General features: G+C 45.9%; 3 protein-coding genes across 3 annotated transcripts in view; 1 reads left to right on the top strand and 2 right to left on the bottom strand.

Moving 5' to 3' along the window:
* The window catches only part of LOC135400790 (uncharacterized), a 94,389-nt gene that overhangs the window by 2,566 nt on the left and 68,610 nt on the right, over positions 1-23,213 (top strand). The window lies entirely within an intron of this gene.
* LOC135400560 (uncharacterized) lies at positions 5,875-23,071 on the bottom strand. Its single transcript, XM_064632395.1, has 6 exons — positions 23,013-23,071; positions 22,521-22,637; positions 20,200-20,882; positions 8,365-8,392; positions 7,567-7,737; positions 5,875-6,330 (listed from the first exon to the last, which is right to left on the bottom strand). Exons 1-6 carry the CDS (start codon positions 23,031-23,033, stop codon positions 5,875-5,877), a joined length of 1,476 nt encoding a protein of 491 aa, XP_064488465.1. The 5' UTR covers positions 23,034-23,071.
* On the bottom strand, positions 12,173-14,545 carry LOC135399779 (cuticle protein 14-like). Its single transcript, XM_064631513.1, has 3 exons — positions 14,531-14,545; positions 12,741-12,881; positions 12,173-12,634 (listed from the first exon to the last, which is right to left on the bottom strand). Exons 1-3 carry the CDS (start codon positions 14,534-14,536, stop codon positions 12,182-12,184), a joined length of 600 nt encoding a protein of 199 aa, XP_064487583.1. The 5' UTR covers positions 14,537-14,545; the 3' UTR covers positions 12,173-12,181.

Here is a 23,213-nt window from a genome sequence, read left to right as displayed (position 1 = left end):
TCTTTCTTTTATCTCAAAGTGTCACCGCGTAGATGTCTCACCCGAGGGCATCATGGGCACGGAGTTATCTTTGGTACTGCTCGAGCAAGGTTATTAATAGTTAGGCGTTAATTATGTGCCCTGGGGAAAGTTAGAGTGGTTACTCGTGCATATTTGTCCACGTTATCGTGATGTGTTCCAGCGTATATATTTAAAGCACGCTTGCATTGGAGCTAGCGTATTGCTTCAGCGTCACCGAACAGATGACTGTATCTTGTGCTGAATTCTTCGCTGCTTTTAGGGGAATATATTTAGTTCATCTTGTCCACCAGAAACACCATGAGAACACCCTTAGAAACAACTTACCATCATGCACGTACTCTTTTAAATATGCTTCAGTGCTATTGTGAGATTGACTTTTGAAGTCTCCCGGACGGAGAATACGTAAGATAAATGAATTCTAACGCACAGTTCCATGAGACTGACGGACTTCATGATGAAAACTAACTGTTCTGAGCTTGGAGCACACAAACAGAACACGACTTAAGCCACAATCTTGACGCTAATTGTGTTCTGTTCGTTTGTTTGTGTGTTCGAGTCTCAGGACCAGGGTTGCTGAGTTGTCACTCCGGACTTGGAATGATTCCGGAATCATTCCAGATTTAACAGAGCCGGGATCGGAATTGGAATGGGATGGCGGAAATTGTCCTATAGGAATAGGAATAGAATGGTCTGGGTGCCCCGGTGGCAGTTTTGGTTTCAACGTGCTGGTTTCTGCACTCGCACCCTTTGCACCGCACCTGCACACGGTCAAGAGTGAAATAACCTTGTCTTTGTGGTTTTTTCCGCGCTTGGTAATGTCAATCTCCTCCAGCACTGCTGGACATGCCAGTATGGCTACCGGTCCTTTTCTTTTATTGAGGGAATTAACGGAATGGAATTGGGTTGCCAAGCCATTCCAGGAGTGGGAACTGACCATACCTTTTCATTCCGAGGAATTGAAAGGAATGGAATTATCTCAAATCTCCATTGGAACGGAATGAGAAACCCCATTCCGCAACCCTGCTCAGGGCAGTTGCTTTCCGCATTGTTCATCAGATGCCGTTGCCTCGTCCTGCGTTGTATGAATGTATGTATGCGCATGAGAAAACATGTTGGAGAGAATGTGAACAGAGTGAGAGCGTGTCCGTTTTGTTGAATGAGACTGCTTGGCACGTTGTCGGAAAGTCGTCCCAGTGTAGCGTAGTGGTTGGCGCTCTTGACCGGCAAGGAAGACGGGCGTGCATGGTTTAATTCCCGCCACTGCCTGGCTGTATCGACTGCTGCCATACGTCGATATTTCAACAATAGCTTCATTCGTGGTCGAGCGTCGAAGGCTCGAAGATATAGAGCAGAAGCCTGAGGACGTCAGGGAAGAACATCAGCAACATATATCAAAACCACCGGCAGTGGATCGCCGCGCAGAACTTTTCGAGCACATGCTAAAAACAGGTAATTCTTTCGACTTTCACAATGCAAAAACCGTGGCACACGAGCGTCGATGGGGGGTAGGATTTTTTTTTTTTTTTTTTTTCATTGTTGTGTCAAGCTAGTGCGTGTAAGTTTCCTCAAGGCTCGAAGAGCAGCAATGTCCGAAACATCACAAAAGATAGGCCTGGGATACATTATCATAAAACAATGAAAGCTTTCAGAAACATAGTCTTATTGATTTGCTGGTGTTCTTTCAGTATGCTGTAACTCGTTATGTCCTTAAGAAATCGTTAATCCGCACAGGTGAGGCCTCATGAAGCTTCACACACATAATCCCATTCCAGAGCAGACGACATGCATGAAATGCTCACCTTCATACCGATGCCGTACGTAATAACGAGACGAAAATACGTGGAATTCCGTAGTTTCCAGCAATTGGAAGACTGTCGAGAGAATCAACACAGCACGACTGCTAACAGACGTGTTTGCAAGGCACACATGGTTAGGTAGACACATCAGCGGGTACCCAATGCTTATAGTACGAATTATTATCCACAAGAAACAAAGGCAACGTATTCAACGATCCTTACCATACCAGGGTAAGCACTTTCCGCCATAGGAGGTTAGCGAAGACGTCTACTCTCTTCTGACAGGGGATCCTTTGAACCTGCCAATCCGCCCCATAGTCAAAACTCAGAAGTTGTCTACAATATCTGTGTGCAATGTGTCCGTTTTAGGGAATTCACCAAAGTTTTGAGGGAAATCTTGGGCACGTCTACATTCTTCACAATGCATCTTGAGATGTCTATAGAAGAAGTGCTCGTGTACAAGGGCGCTCCTTCATGTTCCCTCAGTGTAACATTGCGGCATCTTACGGTCTACCCATTGTATAGGCTCTGCCTCAAATAAGAGGTAGGGAATAAACTACATCTCGTCGGCACTTTACTTAATTGTCCGTGTGATGGATCTGGCATTAAATGGTGAAACAGCGTTTCTCAGCGTATGTTATTGAAGGAAACCCGTGCACGCTCCAGCATTCCAGCATGATGATGGAGGGCTACCTTGAGGCGCTGAGTCTCAGGGTATTCCTCCATCATCATGCTTCACCAACTAGTCTGCGCCTTGTCCCTTCCCGTTTTCCAGCATGGCTTCGACGATCCTTATACACAGAGGTATACACAGTGGACGCAACTGTGTAGAACTGGGTCTGGTGAGACTGGATTTTCATTTGAGCCAACCACTTAAGACAACAGCTGCTGGCTGTGCTCTTTACAACGAATGTCAGTCCTGGTAACCTGGTCCAGGATTTCGATGCCGGTCGTGATGCCAATGACGAGATGAAGTGCACGGTCAGGTACCAAGGCTGGCCGGAAGCAAGCCTTGCTACGCACCCAACTTTCACATAAGTTTCACGGGACCTCAGAACAAGATTCGCGGAACATCTGTTGAGAATCAGGTTGAGAAGCACATAGGGGTAGAAGTGTGGATAAATTGGTACGTCATTCAGTCGAGCCTCCGGGTTAAAATGAATGACACAGTTTACTTCCAGGCCTCCAGTCTGCCTTTGCACATTAGGTGAAGACCCTTTAGGGGCCATCGAGGGAACGCTGCAACGTGCTTCTTCCCACTCTCTTTTTTTAGGTTGTGCTATTCCGTACGGCTACTATATGTACGGCATACCCGCCTGTGTTCCTAGAATTATTCCGTGGGTTATCGCACTGTGCCTTTCACTTTGGCAAACAGAACTTACGTCTCTTCTGCAAGCGAACTCTTGGGGAGGCTTCCTTAGCGCATCTTCTTGCTTTGCGTATCAACTAGAGATGGGACAAATCCAGAATTTTGCGAATCCGAATCGAAACCCGAATCCGATGAAGGTTCTGCGAATCCACGAATCTTACGAATCTCGAATCTTACGAATCTCGAATCTTTCGAATCCCTTCTCTAAAAAGCGTTAAAAAAGCCAAGAAAAAAAACTTCTACTGGAGTGTTTTGAAGCAGAATACGATATTTATTTGTTCAATGAAAAAATATATAATAATAGTTCAGTTTCGGGAAAAAGTATACCCATACAGTTATATTAACATATTTAACATACTGTTCATACACTACAAGAAATACATATATTCTTGAGTCTGAACTATTTGCATAAAGCTAAAGCAACAATCAAAAGCAAAACCATATTACTTTTAAACTTGTAATGTAACAGTTCCTGCCTGAACTCTTTCTGTCCAGAGCAATGTAAACAAACAAACAAACAAACAAGAAAACACCCGTCGGTCAATGAGGCTTTCGGCGGACTCGGGAAGCGCCAACTTGAAAAAAATAAACTAACAAACGTGGTCGGTGGATTCGAAAGATTCGATTCGTCGTTTTGGGCACTGGGATTCGGGTTCCCGAATCTCGAATCCCTGTCTAGGATTCGTGGCTTCGAGGATTCGCGGATTCGGTTGGCATATCCCTTGTATCAACTATACCCCGTCGGACGTACTGAGGATTTCGCAAGTGTCGGGCACGACAGAAATTTGCCTATGCTTGCCCCTATAGCACCCAGACATAACGGATATTTTGGTTCAATACTAATTAAGTTCTCGTGTATCTCTGCAGATGTGCGTCACACCATAACCATAGTTACATAAATGATACGCACGCGCCGCCGCATTCGCTACTACATCAGTTATAGAAGGAACGCCTCGACTGCTTTCTCAATTCATAGTAGAATGGCGTAGGGCGATTTTTGTTTTCGTTAATTTTTTTTGTAAATGCTACTGTGCCTTTCAGAAAACTGGAACCGAGGAAAAATATACAGGGCGTTTCACCTTACGTGGTAAAAAATTATAACTGGCGATGTGCTCGCCGGAGGATTGTGGGACTTTCGGCAATTACCTTCTAAAATATTTTGCTGCGATTGAATAAGACTTTGGACATTTTTTAATTGCAGGAAATTTATTTTTTCAGTTGAACTTTGAAAATTGACAAGCGAACCTCACTTTTTTTTACGGAAATATAAAGTCCTTCACGGATAATCGCAGGCCCAACAAAAACGATGCACAGTATCGTTTTTCTTGGGCGTGCGGCTATCCTGCAGTTGGGTGGGGAAGGTGCGGTTCCTCCTCTCGCCGCACCGTCCACGCGCTCCTCTTTGCGGCTACCAAGCAGACGGGGCTAAAGCGGAATTTTTACTAATTTTTTTCGGCTATTTCTGTTGCGATACTCTGCATAGTTTTTGTTGGGACTGTGGTTATCTGTGGAGGACTTCATATATTCCTGTCAGAAAAAAATTGAAGTTCGCTTCACAATTTTCGAAGTTCAATTGAACAAAATAAACTTCCCTCAATTAAAAATTGTCCAAAGCCTTTCTAGATGGCGGCAAAAGTTTATATAACGTAATTGCCGAAAGTCCCACCGGCGGGTACGTCGCCAGTTAGAATTTTTTATCACTTTAGGTGAAACACCCTGTGCCTAGAAACAGGTGAAAGCGCGAAAAACCATTCTTCTTTAGCCAGTTCGAATTTTATATTACTCTGCTTCGAATACACTGAGCAAAACTGTACTAGTATGATAAAGCGAATTCCACACATTTATTCTGAAGCTATCGACAAGGAAAATACGCAGTTCGTATAGATAGTCATAGGCCTGGAAAGTATCCTCTCTTTACGGAAGATGTTGAACTGTGGAATATGTATTTACTTCACAATTATTCTTCTAACAGAGCACTGCCCGGAGGTGACGGGGTACAATATTTCTAGAGGCCTTCTCGTGCATATAGCTGCAGATTAGTTAGGTTGAAAGAAAGGGTGCATGACTTGTGTAGGGCGCTTCGACATAGACGGTTTAAAGGTTCCTTATAAATATAAGAGAAATATTTGCCCTTATGGAGAACCCTTACCAACATTCTCACTTCACCACCGCTATCAGAAAGCACACTCACAACAAATACAATTCTGTTCTCCATTCTGTTCTCTCTCATTCTATGCACAAACATACATTCACGCAAACATACATTCACGCAAACATACATTCGCGCAAACATACATTCGCGCAAACATACATTCACGCAAACAACATTCACGCAAATGTACATACGTACGACGGTGTGATGGTCGATTCGCCCAAGTAGGCTCAAAGAAGTTATGGTCTCTTCCCAAAGAGCAACCACTTTCCCCACTTTCTGCCCACACCCACGGTGTGAGACCAAAGCGGGAACCGGGCTTGGGGACACCCCACGGTGAGAATGATGACTACAGCTTAGGATGCAAACAGCGGAGCTTTTTTTTTTATTCACATGCCAAGAAAGAAGAAAGTAAAAGACGCGAGACGAAAATAAATACAAGCAGTTTTCGGCGCGACACGAGAGTACACGGAAATAGGAAGGGAAAGGACTGAGGACAAAGCAAACATTTCCTTGGTAGCTAGCGTGGGATTCGTTTATCCGAGGATCTTGTGGGCTCCATAGCCTCCATAGCCTCCATAGCCTCCATAGCCTCCATAGGCTCCGTGGAGACCGTATCCTACGTGGGCTCCGTGAAGTCCGTAGGCACCATAAGCAGGGGCACCGTAAGCACCGTGGGCAAGTGCTGGCGCGAATCCTAGGTGCGCAGCCCCGTAGTGTGCAACTGGTGCGGCAGCCACGGCAACCCTGGCGTGTCCACCATTGTAAGCAGCGGCAGCTGGACTGGAGGCAGCAGTGCCTGGCTCGTTGGTGGCCACGTGAGCGCGGAAACCAGCACCGTCGGCAACGTACTTGACTACGCGGACGCGGCCGTCGGCATCACGGAGACCGTAGGAGCCGGCCTTGTTGCCCCAAGCGTCGCCGGTCTCCTGACGGAAGGAACCACCACTGGTGTGCTGTTCGTTGTAGCCGAAGTTGTAGTTGCCGACGAGCTGAAAAATACAGGATATGCAACTATGGGACGCAATGAGTTCGTTCCGGACTAATTCTACATGTCAGGTCAATGATTAACACGAACTGTTCGAATTTTTGAAAATCCAAAGAAGTTGGACAAATTAGAGAAGGACACAGCAGAGTGTTTGTCCTTGTCCCGTATCTGCTGTCCAACTTTTCAGGACAGGTCACTGATGTCCCTGTAATCCCCCTTGACCACGTGGGAAATTTCAGGCCAAGGAGGTTCAGTCCTGTGCGACATTTTAAAACATACTTTTTCGAGGACTCGATGATACACTTCAAGCTTTTGCGACAAAGTAGAAATCACGGCCTTTGCCGTCGTATTGTCATGAAGGTGTTCCCATGCTCTCCATAAATAGACTACCAACGTTGATTTGCATCTTTATATAAAGGGGTAGCGACACTTCGTCTCAGGTTATGTCAGGTATATGTAAAAGACAATTACTTGTATCGGTGTGCACCTACATTCCAAGTTGTACATCAGAGTCGGTAACTGACCTACAGAAAACCGGCACCTATAGGAAATCTGACATCACTGCTAGCGTGTCTGCCAGTGAGACACCGCGGGAGAGGTCGCGTATATATCCGTATATTCGCTCCAGCACCGTTCCCCAGGAATATCCTAGCGGAACGCGCAACGTCATGGCTTTGTGCCGCCATGTGAGCGTGAGCGCTCAACGTGCTTCTCGTGATTTTCTAACTTTTGTGGAATATCCGGCGGTTCAGCTTCAAGATACTCCGTAGCAGACGACAGGGCAGTAGGTGTCGTCTGCTATGTGTGCAGTGCGAATGTTCAGCACAAGGCATGGCGGAACTTCTGTCCGGTGGGAAGTCTTGTGCTTTTTCATCCACTAGAATATTCCGTGAGGATGTCGCTCCCGCGAATAAACTGGGGAAGTACTGCTAGAAGGGGTCATAGCTCTCGTCTTCTCACGTCAGAGGACCGTTCGTACCTTGGGTGCGTTTCAAGCGTGCGCACCTAGCCAAAAACGACAGGTAGAGAAATAATTCTATTTGCCTCAATACCCTGGCCTGTAGTACAATACGTGCATCATGTAATGAACGACATGTATCAAAGTGCTACAACCCCTTTAAGGTCATGTAGGAGGAGGCGTCACTTAAAACCTTACTAGCGAGGTCACTTTACATAAGTGGGTCTGCTACCCCTTTCGCCACCATTATCACCATGTCCTTTGGAAGAAGGTACCACTTACATCCTGAGACCTGTGCTGCGTGGAATGTCCAGCTTCAGCAACCCTGGCAACGACAGCGGCGTGTCCATAGCCACCGTAGCCGTGTCCATAAGCACCGTGAACGACGGACCCACCATAATGGCCAACGAAGCCAGCCTGAGCGACGGCCAGGAATGCAGCGAATACAATGACCTGATCACGAGGGGACATTTCGCAATAAGATTATGGTTGTGTACAGTAGGTGTTTGAGTGTTCAACATTGAAATGGTCAAAATACTTGGTCCGCCCCAATATCTGTAAGAAAGAATGCCGGAGCATCTACTGGACAGCGCGTAACGACTAAGAAAAAAGTGCTCGAAAAACCGTCATAATATTAAATGGACGGTTATCCAGCGACGCGGGCGAAGACTGAAGGCGACTGCTCGAAATTATTAAAATAATTTCAGCCACTACAGCTAGTATCTAGCTCCTTTAATCTATGGCTCAATGAATGTGATTTCAACCAAACCACATTGGAGTACTGCAAGCGACACATTAGTTAGGGACACACAGGAGAATTCGTGTACCTAGCTGGCTATTAAACACACAATAATGAAAAATTATGAAAATCTCATCAATAGCTTCTTCGGGTAAATAGTGAATGTCTCGTGGTTTATGTAATCTCGCACCAACTGTTTTACTTGCCGCTCTGCATGACCTGCACTTATAGGGTAACTCTTTCTGAGTATTTGGTATGATGTGCCATGACGTGCCTTACGAGAGTCGAAACAGAATGCACAACTATATATAACGGGTATATCATCATAACGTGCCGCTCACCTTCATCATCCGAGTGTATCCAGTACCACTGCAACAGAAAGTGCTGTAGGCTTGGAATTCATTGTGTTCCTTTTATATACTGTCTTCGGTCGCCACTCGATCACTGTGTGAGACATTGCGTGCTCTGCTTTGGGTGAGGGTGACCTTCTCATGGCACTTTTTTGTTTCCAGATTGCTATTCGCGAAAACCGAACCTAGTAATTAGATGGAGGCCGTTTTTCTGCTTTTCTCGTTTACTGTTCATCCCTGCCTCAGGTGTATTCTCTATATAGTTAGGAGTACTTTTATGCATCTGCACTCGTAGTACAAGGTTCCAGTTCTACAAATGGAGCCCTCGAGCGTATATTCTTGACATTCGTCGTTCCTCAAGATATGCCAAACTATTACCGGTTCCTTTTAGCTAAGGCGTGGTCGGAAAGATATCCAGAGATATCAGGATTGTGGCATTTGCTACGGTTTTTGGCACAGGGAGACGAGATGTGCTCCCGTAAGTTTTCAATAACTTGTTCATACCGTCAGATATTAAATTTTAGTTGTCGGTAATTTACCCTTTACGTCGCTGTCCTTCACATAGCTTCATGTCGCATGAATTCGGAAACGGTATTATATGTCGTCCAAAGGTGCAAGCCCTGCGATGGCGCACCGGTCCATTCTGTCCGATGCGTTTTTGTGCAGTATAATCGTTGTATGTTGCTTTAGTTATACGGTTTAACTGACCCTAATTCAGTGACCGTGGTAGGGTGGGGGGATATGAAGGTTTGTTAGATGAAAGAGGAAAGGTCAGCCAGAAAAACGTCTGCTTACTATTGAAAAAAAGAAAAACAGTCTTGTCATTGGGCGACACTCAGAAGTACGGATGCGCGCGTGACGGAGGCAGGTTTCGCGGGACCCGACAGACGTGACGTAGAGTTATATTCTTATTATATTTCTTATTCTTTACATTATTATTACTTTATACTTTACTTTACTTTACTTTATTATTACTTTATTTATTATTTCATAGCTTCATTTCATTTCATTCATTATTTCATTCATTCAATAGCTTCAACGGTATTATTTATTCACTGGAGTACATGGTGTTTATTATTATTATTATTAATCCGTTATGGCTCGTTTAGAACAAGAAAGTAAGCTGTGAGACCAACACCAATGCCATTTTTGCGGACTGGTTACGTGGCCAGGTGGACGTCCTCTGGGAAAGAGTATGTAACTGCTGGACAACTAATTACCTATGATTCATTAATTAACTTTTTAAGTAATTGCTTCCGCGAAAATACGGGACAGTAGAATTGGCGGCGACCATTATTTGAGTCCACCCTCTTTGTAAAAAAATGACGAAACGAGCACGTATACTTTAAAATATAAATCGTCACACTTTGTTATGCAAATGAGGTGTAACCAGAGCCTACGCCTTTCTGGAGCGCAGGAACCACATCGCTACGACTTATCTGGGCGTAAACAACGAGAATTGGCCGAGGCAGACCACAATTAGGAACGACACAGACATGTAAGCCTCAAACGCTCAGAAGTTAATGAATTCAAACAAACTGAGGGAAAAGAGACCTGGCGGGGAAGAGGTGACCGGAGATCAGAAGACCCAGGTTCGATTCCCATAGCGTCAGCACCTCTTTTCCCTGAGTTGTTTGAGTTCGTTTATCTGTGCGGTCGATCTGGCCGACAGATCAGAGTATTTTTTTTATTTTTTTCAATCTGCTGGATCCCTACAAAGCACGTGGCTCCAACGCCGTTTCCCTCCTCTTCTGCTCGACAAATGCGTAGCTCTAGTGTTACCTCATTTGCATAACAAAGTTTGGCGATTTATATATGAAAGTACACGTGGTACTGGTCAAAAAGAAAGGTGGCACATGGAGAATGGATTCAAATAATGATAGCCTCCAAATATGCTGTCTCGCATTTTCGCAGAAACAACTATACATACTTAAAAAGTCAATTAAGGAATTTTTAGGTACTAAGCCGTCCAGTACTTACATTTTCTTTCCCACAGGACGACTGCCTGACCGCGTAATATGCTCTCAGATTATTTTTTAAATCCGTAACGGATTAAAAAATGGGGCGTTTTTATTCGTTGCAAACTGTAAGAACAGCACATGAGCCGTTTTTACAGGATGGTCGCTGTTTCGGCTCATTGACATAGCAAAATTTGCTTATTGGTGCATCGAAGTACGTACCCGTCTCCATTTTATTTTGAATTTTTATTTGTTAATTGCGTGGCTTTAAATAATAGCCGGTAACTAAAAAGTTAACTAATGGATTTCAGGTTATTGGTCATCTTGTATACTTACATACACCCTTCGACATAATGTTCGCCTGGCCAATAATCCACCTGCAAAAAAGCATCCGTACTGGTCTCATAGTTTTTCTTTCTTTCTTTTTTTTTTTAACGAATAAAAAGCACCCTCTGTGATGGCGCCTTATCTTTTACACACTGTTTAATATTTGCTTACCTCTGATAGTAGAAATTAATGAGCACGATATATTCTATAATATAACGTATGAATGTTTTACCTTTTCAAGTGGTCAAGTAAAGTGTAATTAAATAATTTGGAAGTAGACTTACACGTAAGATGTTAATAACTAATTGTGTGCTTATGTTGTGACCTCTCTTGGTGTCTCGTATCATGCCAATGTTCATTTCAGATGAAGTTAGGGGTTACAAAGTGAGTCCAACACTCCACTTTGCAAACACCGGATGACCAGCGGCATGGCCGTGCTGGTTAACGCTCCCGCCCGTTGGTGGTATCCAAGGTCGTGTTGAAGACAGGGAGGTGGTAGGTTCGAATCCTACAACCGCCTTAACATGTTTCCCTCGGTTTTCCGAAGACCTTCCAGACGAATGTCGACATAGTTCCCTCTGAAGTCGGCCCAGGACGAATACTAACCCCACCCCACTGTCCCCAACTCCTTCCTGCCGTCCTCTCTCCATCTGTTTACATCTGTACGCTGCTCATAGCCACAGTTGCTTCGCGGCGCTAACACGGAATAATACGGTTCTTCTAGTAAAACACCAGATGTTTCGTATTTGTCCTATTAGCCTCCTGGGTGTGGCTTGTCGGATCGAATGATATGATAGCATCCTTTGTGACGTGACGTTACACCCATAGATAATGCCTGAGTATGGGTCGTCCCACTCTTTGGTCCCCACCGTCATGCATTCAGATGCAGCAAGAAGGGTCAACGCGCTGGTTCTCCCCGACTCGGCGAGCAGTTTTCACCACCACCACCACCACCACCACCGCGTTCTCCACCGAAAGAAATAACAGACTCGAGTGCGACCGACCCTGTCCGTAGTTCCGTTCCAAAACACTTTCCATTAAATTCCAATTTAAGCTATTATTTTTGAATTTCCCAAGTAAGACACAGCTGCAGTCGTCTCAAACGACTCTTCACATAATTGGCGTCCTGTGGCACAATGGTATTCATTATTCTTGAGCAACTTTTTACAAGTACGAGACTAGTTGGTTTTCTTCTTTTCAAGAAATAAAAATTCATTGAAAATTATTGTGGGTACAGAAGGGACTGGTTGAAGGCGTACAGAACTAAAGGGTTGTGGGTCCCGTATTGTTTTGTTCACTTTTTGGAGACATATTGGAATTGAAACTGACGTACTCAGTGGTGTCGGTACGTTGAGAACACATTTATTCATTTGTACACACAGAAAAAGCTTCATTCAGTAACAGACACGAGATTTACAAGGAAATAAATACGAACAGTATTTCGATACAACACATAGCGATGGAGAACGAGAAGCTAAGCGACTTAGAAGAGCACAAAAAGATGATGTTTACGATTAGTTGGTTTATCCGAGATACTTGTGGGCGCCGTAAGCACCATGACCTCCATAAGCTCCGTAGGCACCAAATGCTGGTGCAGCATAGTGAGCGACAGCGCCACCGTAAGCGGCTACTGGACCGTACCCGCCGTAGTGAGCGAAGGGGGCAGCGGCGTAGGCAGCAACTGGGGCAGCTGCGTAGGCAGCCACTGGAACGGCGGCGGCCACAGCAACCTTAGCGTGACCACCGTTGTACGAGGCGGCGGCTGGGGCGGATGCAGCAGTGCCTGGTTCGTTGGTGGATATGTGAGCGCGGAAACCAGCGCCGTCGGCGACGTACTTCACGACACGGACACGGCCATCGGCGTCGCGGAGACCGTAGGAACCAGCCTTGTTGCCCCAAGCATCACCGGACTCCTGGCGGAAGGATCCGCCACTAGTGTGCTGCTCGTTGTAGCCGAACTTGTAGTTTCCGGCGAGCTGAAATGTTCGGAAAACATGCAGTGTGACTTGTGCGCATTCTCTTTGCATCCCTTGTTGCAGAAACGACAGCTTCGTGACGCGAACGTGTAACCTGGATACGTACGTCCTGGGACCTGTGCTGGTTAGAGTGCCCGGCTTCGGCAACAGCGGCACCGTGACCATAGCCACCGTAGAAGGCTCCGGCACCGTGTGGCCCCACGAATCCAGCGCTGGCAATAGCCAGAAGGGAAGCGAAGATGATGACCTGCGACAGAATTATTTTCCATGCCTCAGTTCGTCTAGTAAAACGAAAGTACCCAAAAACTATAACTGGTAAAACTTAAGATATTATACTTCGAGACTTGGAATAAGAATGAGAACGTGAATCGCCGTATCCTTTCATTCTCAAGCTCAAGACCGCAGGGTAAACTCGTCCTGGAAACCGTAAACTGACCACGTTGCGACACTCTCCGCGTAAGCCCATACTGAGTTCGCTGGATTCCTTGGGCTCGCGACAGCAAAGAAGCGCAGTGCATTTTATTCTGTAATCAAAGCACCTGCGCCATATTCGTGACGTCACTCGCAGGTTTTCATGAATCCGCCCCTCTGGATAAACAGCAAATTTACGGAACCTCAAATCCATCCTCCGCCATCCACAGTTAAAGAAGTATTATGGTCTGAGGATTGTCTGTGCTATACACTTTTTGCGTTAAACCTGGTTAAACATATCGAGTTTTCTTTTCTTTTTTTTATGGGGCTTTCTCAGATATGAGCGTTATCGTGCTTTAAAGTTAGGTATCAAAAGTTAGATCATGCTTTGGCGGAAGTAAAATAGTAGGCACAGAAAGTGGCTTAGTAATCAAAGGTATTCATGGAAGTATGCAGTTGCGTGACAGCCAGCAAACATAAAAATGTTTTATGGTTTCTGTAAGATCACGTGCACACATTTTTACTTCCTCGCGGCGCTGTCCTGCTGCTCAAAAACGCCCAGGCCCGTCGAATGTCTGAATTAGCGTTCGCATCATATACTGTTAGTACTGCCAATACTTCTGGCAGCTATGACGCCAATGAACTATTAGTTAAGATGTCCAGGAGAAAGTGTGACAATGGGGACTTCTACTTCCTCTGCTACTTTTGTTCGCTATGCAATTTAGCTAGTGTTCATAATTATGATTATAATTTTGATCGGCCAGATGAAATTAAAAACAAAACGACGTAGTGTGCGCATGCTCCGATGGCATTTAGAATTACATTTGGAGAGAAGAGAAACGTGGAGATGTTGGCTTCATCAACATTGCTACTCCATAGCAATTACAGCTGCGTGCTGCATACTAATGATAAGTAATTAACAAAAAAAAAAGAAGAAGAAAAAATAGTGGAGAAAGCTGACTGCCGAAAGAAACACAAGATATCAAGTAATGAAGCTGGAACCCAAAATCTAAAGACTTAGATCCAAAATCCAAAGACTTAGTTAAAGTACCTTACATCTTCTTACATCTATGTAAGAAGATGTAAGGTACTTTGTCCGCTCCGCTCCGCTGTCTTGAAGGACGGATATTAGGCCGTCCAGAACACGCCGCCTATATGGGCTGCGGCCTATGCACCCAACATCATCAAAATAGTCAAGAGACTGCTCTCCAGAGCCCCAAACCAGGACTGAAGGACACCCCGAGCGACAGAGTACCGCGCATACGATGACACTTGCCAAGGATAAAAAAGTTATATCATAACTTTTAGTTCAACACATAGAATTTTTCCTAATGTGTTCCTTATTTCTATTTTATTAGTTTTTTTTTTTTTTTTCTGAAACACTCCCGCTAGATATCATCTCCCTGATAGGCTCCGTCCTTATACACCCCAAGACTCATCGCCACCAATACTCCCTTCCATCCAGCACGGACACGGGATACTCACCTTCATTGCGTCGGTATCCAGAACAGCCGTAAAGTCAACTGTAACTCCCCAGCTGTGTCCACCGGCTCTTTTATACCTCACTCGACCCACTAACGTGGTACACCGTCACGTGGTCCATTACATGTTCGCTGATTGTTACCCTGATGAGAGCAACCTTCCTGTGACGTTTCAATGAGTGAACTTCGTCGAGTGACAAAAAAGAGCGAGCCCAATTTGCGGGGAGTTGCCCACCCAGAGGAACACGGGCAGGGTCAGCTCTTTTGTTGTCCGACTGCTTTCTCAACTTTCGTGTGTGTGTGCTTTTTGCATTCCTTCGGGAGCGTGCCTGTCGACACGCTTGTTCGTGTTACATCGCACTCTATGCCGCTCACACCGTATAGTAGTGCAAGGTTAGGTTTAGTTTATGAGGGGATTCAAAAATGGCCTCCCGAAGCGGTTTCTCTTCCGCTTTACAAGCGCCTTAATGATATAATTATGCAAATGGTTATAGGCTGTCCTTGGCGGTTGAGGGCTGGCTCCGTTTGGTTAAGGTTGTTAGTTAAACAGTTATGCCTGGAATGTAGCCGTGGAAATCCTGGTTGGTTCAAAGTGTGCTTATATGTACAAGGTTAAAGCTATGTTTGTAGCACATTTCAAGATGTATACATCAGTCTAAAGGCGTTAACGTATAGGCGCAGTGACGTTGCTCCTCTGTAGCATCTTTTCACTAATTTCGTCCTGGAACCTTGTACTAGAGGACACGACAAATTTGGCTTCTATTCAGCGTGTACTTATACACACAGAATGGAGGTTCTTATCTTCATCAGTCGCTCCCCGCCGTGCTTCTAATCCGTTCAGTTCAACGAGTATCCTTTTTATGTTTGCAACTGAAGCTGTACTTCACACTTAACAAACAGGTAAGTTACAAGTATCTTGTAACTGCGACTAGTGACCAGCTTTGGTGGAGGTAACTGTAACTGAAAGATATAACTGTAATTACAAACTCAAGTAGTACTATATTTTCTCCTCGAATGAGCCCTCATACGTTGTTCTGTCGTTCTCTAGAAAGTTACAGTGGGGAAGCTCCCGTACTTGGACTGAAGCTATGGAACTTAATGAAGATTACCTTCAAAATTAAGTACTGCTACAGCTTAATAAGCTTGTGGTAATGCGTCTGCTGAAAATAATAGTAATAAGTGGGAGAAGAATTGATTTGCACATCAACTTTTTTTTGTTGTTGTTACGTCAGCTTATGATTGGTTGGTGGGTTTACAGACAGAAAAAAATTACAGGACAGTTATGATTGTGTAACGCAAATATCAGCGGTTGCGGTTGTGTGTGGATGTTGACACTAATACTGACGCACAGGACGCCCAGGACGCAGATTTCCCCAGGGCGTCAGTCGTGACGTTGCCCACATACGTGAGGCCGACAACGGCAAGCCCTTTCAACATCACCACCACCACAACCACCTCTAATACTGATACATGCACTAGTTTAGAGTGACGACAAGCACTGCCTTGTGATCTGTGGAGTGAGTGGTTATGTGTAGAGCTGGGATAAGCGGAACGAAAATATTACTAAAATCGGGACAAAAGCTGGACAGGAAACGCTGAAAAATTGGGTCACATTCCGGGACAACGTACCCGTCTCTGAGTACGTCAAAACTGCTTTTATGAACTTTAGATTATTTTAACTTGTTTTGCATCACCGAAACCGAGGGTTTTGCGATACAGCCACAGCGATTTCCCCGATACCTTCCGGTTAGGGGCTACCGCTGTAAAATATGAAGCAGTTGGCCCAATTGTACACTGTGCTGGCTAGTTCCGCAAACTTGGGTCTGCAAGGTGACGTTACGAGATTTCTCAAGGGGGAAGAAAATACAGAATGAAGAAAATTTCAAGGGAAGAAAATACAGAGTGGAACCACGACCTACTCGATTATAACAACCGGCACCCCCTGCGAGGAGGCCGTCCACACGATCCTCTAGGGGCGCTACTTATCGGTCCGAGAGAACTACATCATGACTGGGCAAACGAAATTTGAATTTTGAACGCGCAGAATCGGACGTACGACTACCGTAGCAGACGACAGCAACAGCCCATATGAAAATGTTTTATAGCTCCATGTTTTATGACTGAGTTTTTATGAAATGCTACTTTTAGTGTAATCGTTCTCTTTTTTCCTAGTCCAACTAATCACCACTGTCTTGGCGCAATACATCGCCTTAGTTCCTTGTGCGCCATGAAAACTCCAATTATCATCATCATCACACCAGCAACCTTGCATGTTATGCCTACAGCTAGTCCTCAGCCAGGTCGGTAGTGCACAGTGTGGTTACATTACCAATATCCATTAGGTTAATTCAACAGTAGGTCAATTCAATCTCAGGCGGTTACTGTTTTGTGGTATATTTTTGAAGCGTGATGTGGGCAAGCTAACGCTTGTCCCATCCTACAGTTGGCGATACGAGGCCAATTCAACATATGCTCTGGTCTCCCTTCAAATCCGCGTATTGATCTTTCGCCTTTGGGCCAGGATCTTTCGCGGTGGAGGGAGGCGAAAGGGAGCCGGTCCTTCATATTTGGAGAAGGGCCCCTTGATAACGCGGTCCGCCCCTTGGTGGGCCGTGTCTGTGAACGCGCGGCCGATAACAAGGACGTCGGGACAGTACCGCTTGCGGTGCTGTTCCGGGAAGATCTTTTCCTGATCTTTCAACGGTAGGTAGCTCTCCTGCTTGATGACAATACACACGTGATGTGGGCATGCTTTCGCTTGTCCCATCCTACAGTTGGCAATATGAGGTGCAACGGTCGTCGAGGCAGTATCGCTTGCGGTGCTGTTCCTATAGATCATAGGTATACGAGGCAAAACGTACGAGCTATACGTGCAGTTAGTGTCAGTGGAAAGGGGACTACCTAAATAGGTAGTTCGCCTGCTTGATGGCAATACACAGGAGCATTGCTTCAGGCGTTGTCATGTTCCTCTTTTGCTGTGACGCAGATTAGCACAAATCCGTGTGTCTTGCGCGCATCCCATCCTACAGTTGGCAGTACGACTGTCGACTGTCCCCTGGGCCACCGTGGTTTCCTAGAACCGTCGCTTGTTCCGCGGACTCGGCGTAAACAATTGGCTTTATTAATTACGCAGATAAACTTTCAAATTTGGATCTATCGTTTCCGGCTTGCTTTCGGCGGCCCAGATTTCGGAGACGCAGATTTCGGAGACGCAGCTATGCTTCAAGCTGTCAGGGCTGGGCTTCGTAGCCACATTGTCCGTGGAGGAAGCACTGAACGGTCTTGTGGAGCGCTCTCGCCACTGGTTGACGTCTACCCGTCTTTTCAGAAACGTTCAGGGTGAGTGGCAAATCATGCCCTAGCAAGCACGCTAGGACTGTACTGCCCTCCGCAGCGACCCTCCCGTGTTTGGATTGTTCGCTTGGTATGGCCAGTATGCAAAGCAAACTCTCCTAGAGAGTGTTGTTATCTAGCTTGTAGGATTGTAACGTGAGGTTAGTGTCTGTCCTAAGGGGACTACTTCCATAGGTACCTCTCCTGCATTTGGGCTACGAGGGCCCGGGATTTGGGCTCGTATTTGGGCTCCCAGGTGTCGATTGGGCCACCGTAAAGTACCTGTGGAGCCGCTGCCGGTCTTGTGCGCAGAACGGAAGCAGTTATCATTGCTGATCTCTGAAATAAACTTCCAAAGTTCGATTCGCCAGTGTCGGCTGGTCTTCGGTGGCTCAGACGTTGCAAGCACGGCTATTGTCCTGGCAGTGGGAGTAGGGCTGCAGGCACATATCATCCGTGAGCTCAGTCATTGTTCGGGCTTGTAGAGTGTCCTCGCCGCTAGCTTACCTCAACTCCACTCTTTGATCATGATCAAGGTGAGTGGCACATCGTTCTAGTAAGCACACTAGGACTGTATACTGCCCCCTGTAGCGACTCTTCCGGAGTTTCGGGATTGTTCGCATGGCATGGCCCGTACAAAAGGTAATCTCCCCTTGATAGAGTCTGCAGACTCTATCAAGGGGAGATTACCTTTTGTACTTTTACACATGTGTAAAAGGGACCACCTCAACAGGTAGTTCTCTTACTTGATGACAGTACACCCTGGTATTTGCACAGTATACTCTGGTCTCCCTTCAAATCCGCGTACGCGGTGGATGGAGGCAAAGGGGGGAGCCGGCCCTTCATATATTGGAGGAGGGCACCTTGATAACGCCGTTCATCCCCGGCCTATAAAACGGTGGTGGTGGAAGTGCCCGTTGCAGTGCTGTTCCCAGGCAGATTTTTCCCTAAAAATGCACACACAATGACAGCAACACACTCTGGTATTTGTATGCTTCTACACGCATGGGCAAGAAATTGGTACGAATGAAGGATGCACGCGCACATGATGCACGCCAGACTGGCGCGGAGGAAGCTGATCAATGTGTCTCTTCTTTCTATTCTTCGGATTGCACCAGTGTCTGGCTCCGCAAGGGAGGGGGGAGGGGGGGTGACATCGCAACATGCAGTCTACTCCCGCGTATTTTTATGTCATTCGGTGAAATATTGGGTGATATCAACAAACTTTAGGGGAGTGTCTCCCACACCTTTTTTTTCGGGGGGGGGGGTTGTGTTAGGGGGTGTAGGGGTGTGTGCTAAAGTAAGATTGTGCACCTATGCCCCCCTCTCCCATTAACCCCACTTTTCTGTTCTAGTTCAGTTTAATCACCGTAGCAGTAGTTAGTATCTTAGCGAGATCAAAAAGGGAGAGAATGAGTCACCAAGGAGCAATAACGGTTTATTCCAGGAGGTATAGGGATGGGCACGAGATCTGTCGCTGTTATAACAAGCAAAGAGTTCTACATGCAGAATGTACATATGTGTGGATTACATGACATACTGTAAAGTCCTTCGTGGCCCCGTTTTTCGCGAATGCAGCAAAAGACACATATTCGCGACCGCTAAATTTCGCGAATTGTGAATGACGAAATTTTGGCCCGAATTGCTGGCCCGAAACTGCCCGCATCGAGGTTCGATAAAAGCTGCAATGCACTAAAAGAATGCTGTAAAAGAGTTCAGGTGCTTGTCATAGAAAAACTTATTGACACCCTGGAACATCAGTTAGCTAGTTGTTCTGCTGTGACTACTACCATTACTGTGCGATACTATGTGCATGCGCTTGCACGTAACCTGCACATCCACCGCAAAACTAAACTTTGCGATTCGAGCAAAGCTTTCGGGGTGTCAATTCTTGCTCGAAATTTCCGCGTCCCCTTAAAATTCGCAAATTTATGAATACGCGACATTCGCAGAAATCAGGGGCTCGCGAACATTCAAGGGCTTTACAGCATACAACATAAGAAGTACATCGTGGTCGTTTGCTTCATGGTTATGGCAGTGAGGGCAGTGAGAAGTAGACGGCAACACAAGGCACACGTACGCGCTATCAGCAACAACAACAACAATACAACATACTCGGCATGCTCATTCACAGTGTACAGGAGCATGCTCACAGCTGCTCTATCGGACACCCACCTGCGCAACATGAGGCGGCTAACTATAGGGTCCTCGTTAGCCAGCGTTATTAATAGCAAAGCATTAGTTATATAACCCACAGGAATGCCAACGACAGGCACGAAAGACAGTGGTAATTTCCAACATTGATGGCACACGCCTTGTTTACAAAATATCAGTATCTACCGAATGTATGTGACACCGTATGCCGTGGGAAATTTGGGCGTGTAGACTGCCCGTTTAACGGCAGCGACGCCGCCATACGCCAGAGGCGTGGGTATCGCACGGTAACCTGTCGGGTGAGCTTTGAAGCCGTAACCATATGGACGTGCAACAACTGTATTCACCGTTCCAGACGCGTATGGACTGTTAGACGTTTCAAGGGGGAAAGGGGAGGCATATGCAGGCACACTTTCGTAACCCAGAGGTGCAACTGGAGCACCGAATACAGGATTTGCGTGAGCTGCATCATAACCGTGGACTACAGGGGCTCCAGTAAACCCTAGAGGAACCTGGTACTTTGCGGGGGTTACCACAGTGGGTGCTACAAATGGTGCAACAGGCGCGTGATGTACGACAGGAGTTGCTACAGAGACTACAGGCTTAGCAACTGCGACGGCAACGGGCGCCGGAGGTGCGTTGATACCCACAGCAGCAGGGGTCGAGGGTGCAGTACCAGGTTCGTTTGTACGGACAGTTGCTCTGAAGCCGTGACTGTCCGCGACGTAGTCTACGATGCGAAGACGGCCGTCCGCGTCGTGCAGGCCGTAAGAGCCGACCTTGTTCCCATAGGCGTCGCCCGTCTCTTTGTGGAACGAGCCGCCGCTTGTGTGTCTTTCATCGTAGCCGAAGTCGTAGTTTCCGATTAGCTGTGATGACGGAAAGAAGATGAAAGACAATGCAGAACCAACAATTTTCCGAGCGCTTTCGAGGGACAATTGATAGCATTCTCGTCTGCGGCCCTTTCAGAAAGAGGTATGCGTGAAATGGGGAGACTGCATAGCTGATAGGTCGGCACTTTTCATTCAAAGTCACATCGTTGTTATATCACGTTACATCATTCTCCATGTTGTGATGATGAATGATGTCCGTGATGGCCATCATGAGTGAATTTACGGACGGACGGTATATACACAGCAATTGCATCTATACTTGCATCCTTATGACACAAAACTCTGTGTATGTCATGCATGTGTTTTTCACGCATGCGCATTTGCATACACACGTATACGTTTGTGCTGCACTCTCCCGCAAAGGTGTCGTCTCAGGGCCTTTGTCGCTTTTGGCCCAAAAATATTTACCTTTGTGGCCATCAACACTAGTCTTGGATAACAAATTAGTTAGAGGTAATCACTTACTGAGCAATTAACTAGTAACCAATTACTCTCTCTCAGGTAAAAACCTCCGTGTTGAATACCCGGCGGCGACAAGTAGTTAACTAGTTTCTGATAAAAGGCAAATAAACATGTAATTCTAAAGTAACTAACTGCTTGCTGTCTAGATAAAGTTACTTTAGAATTTTCTGTTCGTCTCTCTAAGCTTCGGAAACGTGTCGCATCTTTGTTCACTATACCAGCCACCGACTCGTATTCACCATGAAAGTTATTCTCTGATGAAGAGTTTAATGGTTAATTGTTCAGTAAATAATTGCTTGCAACTAAGTTGCTTCCCAAGTGCTCCCGATGCTGATCAATGCTCGGACTCCCTTTAAACACGCGCATACACGGTGGAGGGGAGCAAAAGTGAGCCTGCTCTTATTCTTTTTAGGGTGATACAACACGTTTGTTAACGCAGTCTGTCTGGGAATGTGTCTCGGAATGCGGCCCCAACGGTAACTGAGCTGTATTGCTAGTAGTACTGTTCCTGGGAACAGTTACTAGGGGAGATTTTGTTACATCAATAGGATACGCATAGGGTTCTTTCGTTTTCGGACTTTATGATTTTTCAAATTCGGGGGAGGGGTGGGGGGGAATCGGGTGCTATTTGCACACGAGAACTCGGGGAGAAATCGGACGCTGCGATCTCTGTTTGATATGTCATCGGGGAATTTTTGGGCGAAACGAAAGGCATATGAAACAATCCACTACTGTGACACTAGGACAAGAAACAGAAATATTTATATTTCAGCTCAGAACTGGGGCAGTAAAGGACCGCGGTATTCAAACACTTGCCCAAGCTCCACAAAAGTTTGTCTTTCACTCCTGCAGGAGTGGGTTATGAAAGGTGGACAAATAGGCTGTCATAAATAGCTCTCTTTACCGATATTATCATTCACTTTTCCGACGATTTACCTAGAATGGCAAGTTGAAGGACCGCAAGGATTTCGGGCAGATGTCGGGTTTTATCCGAACTCTTGAAAACTTGTTCTGGGTAGGTGGGGGGGGGGGGGGGGGGAGAACTATCGTGACAAATCGGGTTTAACCCGAAAACGAGGAACCCTATACGCAGTATTTGTTCAACCAGAACTGTAGTAAGCAGTAGTAAGTACTGTAGTAAGCGGTACTTACGTCTTGAGCTCTGTGCACATTTGAAGTTCCAGCTTCGAGCAATGTGGAGACATAACCGGGAGCTGGTAGCGCATTCCCGGCTCTGACAGAAGCCACAACCAAAAGGACGATGATAGACTGGACGTGATAGACGAAACATGTGGTGGGGGTATTAACACTAGGGTATATTAAAGTATATAAGGCGTTGTTCTTGAGACCAAGATTCTTTTTCAACAAGATGTCTATTTCGAATACACCAATTTCTTCAGATACACTCATATTCATATTTTAATTAGGCCATCATTGTTCTCCTTCTAACGAACCTGTCTGCATCAGCGTTAATGTTAATTTCTAGCTTTGACCCACTTTAGACCCCGTTTTTTGAAAATACGAAAAGTGTATTGAAGCACACATCAGCAACCTGTTTTACGCACGTGTTCAGAAATACAAGCGCGTAGGTAAACAACTAAAACAAACAAATAATTTAAATGCTTCACCAGTATGCACACCCACCTTCATAGCGAGCTCATTCATACCTTGTGTCCGCTACCTCTGGCCGATGCACGCCTTTTATACGCTCCCCACCCTATAGGGCCCTCTTGACGTGTGCAATCTTATCAAGCCGCGCGACGCGAAAATTACGAAATGAGAATACTAATCTTGACGAAAAAGATACGATTGTACTGGCGCTACCTAGAGCCGCCCTGGACACGA

The sequence above is a fragment of the Ornithodoros turicata genome, chromosome 7 (assembly GCF_037126465.1).
Source record: "Ornithodoros turicata isolate Travis chromosome 7, ASM3712646v1, whole genome shotgun sequence".
Lineage (NCBI taxonomy): Eukaryota > Metazoa > Arthropoda > Arachnida > Ixodida > Argasidae > Ornithodoros > Ornithodoros turicata.
The sequence above is the reverse complement of the archived record's forward strand: the minus strand, read 5'-3'. Positions and strand labels throughout refer to the sequence as shown.